Here is a 5000-nt window from a genome sequence, read left to right as displayed (position 1 = left end):
TAGTAAACCAGAGGCCTAGGTGGCAAAACTACGCAACATTCTTTTGTAATTTGGGACCAAGCTCCACTCAAAAAGAATACTGATTTGTATCATTCGACCTCTTTGGACCCATGTAGGGTATTGCCTTTATGAATTTTATGCAGTCACTATACTAAGAACTTTATTGACGCCCCTGTGGACTAGAGTACGCATCATTCTTTTATGATAGGAGGTTGATCTTCACTTAAAGAGAAATGTTGGTCAATGCAACGTCTGCCATCTCTCATATATGCTTCCCTCCCTTCTGTACTACCTCTATGATTCCACTTCTGTGGTTTGATATTGTCCTCAAGGATAGAAGCGCTAGTCATTGCAGATGTAATACCATTTGTGATGCTGGGCGCTTAAACTATCATATACTTAAGTGCGGCTGAAAGTGTCATCAATTTTCTTCTGTGCAAATAGGCACGCGGGGCGTCACCAGTGCCCATAGTTAATCAAACCGAAGTTTCTTCCTCGCGTGGAATGTGGAGCCTAGATTGACAGGTGAGGAAAGATGACGTCACCTTTGCCCTTTATGCTAGGACTGTCACCACCTGTGGTCTCCTTTCACCACTCTGTTGTCGTCTCTATGTTCCGTCTTTCTTTCGTGCTTTTACTTTTTATTTTCCTTTCACCACTAGTTGTTACGTATGATTAGTCACTCACTATTTTCATATGCAGGAAGGCCTTGTGCTTCCGATCATCCGACTTAGTCAAGTTCCACTTAGTATTATCTTGTATAGGAGAGGGGAATTAAACGGAGCTTAATTTTTCTTTCTTTTCTTTCCGAATATTACTACATTTCGTTCTTCAAGTTACACCAAGGGACTCCCATCAGGAATCTTCAATTTGGGTACTAGGTCAGTTCTGCAATGACGTCATGATTTCTTCAGTCCAATGATCTTTAATGTTATATTCAAATCTTTCCCAATTGAATTTTCTCCTGCACCCTTTCTCCAATCAGAACAACTGTTACAATCCCTCATGCAATACTGCTTACTCAAGCAATGCCGAATTCAGCACTGCACACTGAAATAGTTTACATATTGCTACATCAGCATAAAAATGGAAATTGTACAGCAATTAAATCGGGTCCCCGGAGACTGTTTGCAAACATTAGACAGAGAGCGAGCTTGTGCAACTTCCTTCACCTACGAACTGTTATTTACCAAAAAAAAAAAAAAAACTCATAAAAATCAATTCTCGCCACTTACCCCTCTATTTACCTCATTTGTCTACCTATATCTACGAGCCTCATCTAGGAGCCTCTTACAAGGACTGCCAGTCTAGTAGCCGTCGTGGGTATTGCAGTTGAACCGTTAGGCAAAGCACTATACCAATGGAAAAAAATCACACCAAAATATTTTGTACACACTGTTATACTGTATAATAGACACTCTTCACGGTGGGAAGAGGTATATGTCAGTGAAGAGCGCAAATTAGAATACGCTTGGCTGCGACCGAAGTCATCAGTACCACATCTTGTACAAAGGTAGCCGGGGGCACGTCTGTAACTCGACCCGCCACACTGCACACAAAAGATAAATGCTATTTCCATGATTTAAAATCTTCAGGGATCATCGATATGTATTTACAAGTGGTGATCTTACGAGGACAACGTCAGATATAACGTCATCTCCATGATGTATATCTTCAAAGCTTATCAATACTGTTAGCTCTAATTAAAATGTGCAACCCTGAGGGGCCGACCCTTGATCTCCGGACAAAGTCCGGGGTCTCTCTCTGTCAGTTTCGGCTGGACAGCATTTCCTCCACTTTTTCTCGTAAGGAGAGTTCTCCTCCTCCTATTGATCTTAGTCAGTGACATGTAAACAGGCTCACACTAATGCAACATAGACAAAAGTCCAATGTTTCTTAAAAAAAGAAGTAAAAAGAACCTTAGAACCTTTGTGCACCTTTTTAAAGCTGCAGGCTTTCCTGTCAATGAAACTCGAGGCAGTTTCTTATTTAGGTTTTTGTAATGATTATCTTCGTGTTGCAGCTGTTTTTTTGGGGGAGGGGAATGAGGGGAGGGGGAATATGAAATACATTTTCTATAGGGGGTAAATCTAGTACTTTAATCAGCTCAATATATTGAAATTTGACCTCTGTTACTGAAGGGAACACGAAGAGAAATAAAACTATGCGACGCCAACCTGAAGAAATGAGGAAACACAACTCAGTACGGAAGGAATTAATATCAAGGGAAGAGAGGCATTTTGTCCAGCACTTGGGCACTTGGGCACATTATCGTACCGAAGAGATGGAGTCAAAGAGGAGGTTCAAAAGATATCTAAAACAAGCAGCAGAACTGAGGAATAGCAAACGTTAAAAGCTATTAGCATTATTTTCTAGAGGAGGTTAATTTTCGGTCATAAAGGAATACAGAGTGACTTGATCCTTGGGTATGTCAATGAAATCCCTAGTATACTAATTGCATAAAACTACATAAAACATTCAGTCCCATAAGGGGAGTGGGATGGTTAAGAGGTAACTCTCAGGTATAAAACAGCATAATGAAAGTGTTCTTGTCTTCATGAAATTCTTCATGGTCGTCTGTATCCTACTATCTAGCCGCGGCAGTACTTTTGTTTCCATATCACTTTTCACAACGCAAACCCGGATTTGAAAGCATAGGCTATTGGCGTGAATACTACATGCTCTGGTAATCCCAGCAGAGTAGAGGTGACGGCTACGGTGGCAGCTTAATGCTTCCAGGCCTGAATACTTCACTCCTCTCTCCTCGACATTTTCTAAGCAAAGCCATTGACACTTGGGTCAGCTCTACACTCGGTAAAGGCTTGAATGCATCTCTTCACTGATGATGAGGGTTTGTGAGTAAGGTAAACATTGTAGGGAGGGATGAATAGGAAACATGGATATCTCTGTAGTTGCCATCAACTACTAAGTTTCTGCTACGGAACTCTAGAATCTCTTGATAATATTTTGCTGTTTGTTGCTGATAAAATATGAGGGATACTTATTCTTTGATAACTCTAATATATTTAAAAAGACCTCACTAAATGCGTTTTCGATCAACTACTGTAACATTTACAAAAATTTTATGTGGGTCTTCCAGCACATTTAGTTTAACAACTGTTTTTCAAACAATGTCTGAAAGAGCTAATGGTTAATAAAAAAACACCTGTAATGTGTTTACTTAAGAAATACAAAAGGAGTAAAATCATATGCAGCCGAGCAAAAGTATACATGAAATTACGTTATCTGGAATTGGTAGATATCTTAGAGTATATCCTTTAATAGAAGCTTTAAAACGAAGATTGATTCTATTACATTACGTTGTAATGAATTAGTTTGTACTTTGGCTATAGAAACATAAACTTTGGAACTATGATACAGTTGCAAAAATTATAGGTGAATTAATAATTAGGTAGAAAAATGTAGATAGGTAAAATGTAAAGAAATAAAGAACTGAAAAACACATGAATAAATAAACAATTAAACGAGCAAAGTTGAGTAAATTTCAGTCAATTCAGTATTTAGTACATCCTTTCGACTCTTAGGAGATATATTTTACGGCAAATTAGTAAAGATTTTGAGTATGATGACAATATAATATGTACCTATTTTAAATATCAGTTTAGATTGACTGACTGAATTACTTTTGAAAAGGACTTGCAGGTACATATCTATAAAGGCAGCTACCATTTCTTTATATTACTTACACTCTAAAGAATTTTTTTTATTTGAAAATTATTATTAATTTCTTTTTTTATCTCTTTTTCCAGGTGAGCGTCCACGTATGAGGGACCACTACCGAGCTCACAAGTTATCACTTTGGACGTGGCTGATCCCTCAGCTTCAGCGCGTAGGGCGACTCGAGTTCCTCACTCTTCGGGACCCGGAGGACCCAGTCGAGGATGACCCCGAAAGTGCGCAGGAGAGACTCCAGGAACTGTCAGTTCTTCACCATCTCTTCCACGCCCATGACGATCCCTTGCTCTACTGGGGTGACGTACGACCTCTGAACCACATGGCCGGACACTATATCATTCCTTCGACCACGACAACGCCTGTTCCACCTACTACCACTACGCCTTCTATTCTCGGGAGGGTGTTGACCACGAATCGAACTTTTCGGCGCCCGTCAGCGCCTGAGCGTCCGTTCACGAACCTGACTGTTCAGGCGGAGGCGAGCCATCCGGAAGGCGCCATGGACTACGTGGCCTACTCCACGGCTCTCTCCGTCACCATCGCTATCGGTGTGTCCCTTCTCATTCTGAACGTACTCATCTTTGCTGGGGTCTACTACCAGCGGGACCGCTCGCGGATGGGAGATAAGAGCGAACAGCAGAGTCCGAAGCTGACTCTGCAGAGCATGAGCGACCAACAGCTTGGTCAGATGAGTCACGCGTCGGGTCCCATCCTGGGGTCATCGATAACCTTAGAGTCGACGAAACCTCCGCACAGCTCGGTATCGGCCCTAAAGGCTCCGCCGCCCTCACCTCTCGGACAGACGCAAGCCTTCACGCATATATCAGAGTGTCCGCCGGCCTTCGCCGATAACCCGCTCGGTTTCCCGGCTATAGAAACCAAAGAAAGCTTCCCTATAACTGGAGGTCTTGTGGAAGGCATTGGGAGACCTGGGGGGTTGTTGGAAGGAGTCAAAGGAGGGGAAGTGGTCAGAGGGGGCAGCCCCGCTGGGGAAAACGTTGGCGGTGGTTGTGGGGGCAGCTTACGTGGAGTTGGCGGCGAAGTAGGCGGTGGATTTGGGGGTGGTGGTGGAGGAGGTAGTGGATGTGGAGGCGTAGGAGGAGGAGGAGGAGGAGGAGGAGGTGCTGGAGGAGGGGGAGGAATAATTGGAACAGGAGGAGTAGGAGGAGTTGGAGGGGGAGGAGGAGTAGGCGGAGGGGGAGGAGGAGTAGGCGGAGGGGGAGGGGGAGGTGGAGGGGGAGGAGGGGGTGTGGTGGCTGTACCTCCACCGACCATTCCCAACGGGAGCGCGACTATGCTCCACC

At 43.4% G+C, this 5000-nt stretch overlaps 1 protein-coding gene across 1 annotated transcript in view; it reads left to right on the top strand.

Moving 5' to 3' along the window:
- Positions 1 to 5000, top strand: part of LOC143039079 (neuroligin-3-like) — a 367639-nt gene that overhangs the window by 362139 nt on the left and 500 nt on the right. Inside the window, exon 8 of the mRNA XM_076208931.1 lies at positions 3771 to 4886. Coding sequence (XP_076065046.1) covers positions 3771 to 4886 — 1116 coding nt within the window. The remainder of the gene's footprint in view (positions 1 to 3770; positions 4887 to 5000) is intronic.

This window comes from Oratosquilla oratoria, chromosome 25 (assembly GCF_046742065.1).
Source record: "Oratosquilla oratoria isolate Oo_2021 chromosome 25, ASM4674206v1, whole genome shotgun sequence".
In the NCBI taxonomy this organism is placed as follows: domain Eukaryota; kingdom Metazoa; phylum Arthropoda; class Malacostraca; order Stomatopoda; family Squillidae; genus Oratosquilla; species Oratosquilla oratoria.
Note: the sequence above shows the minus strand (reverse complement) of the source record. Positions and strands in the feature narration are given on the sequence as shown.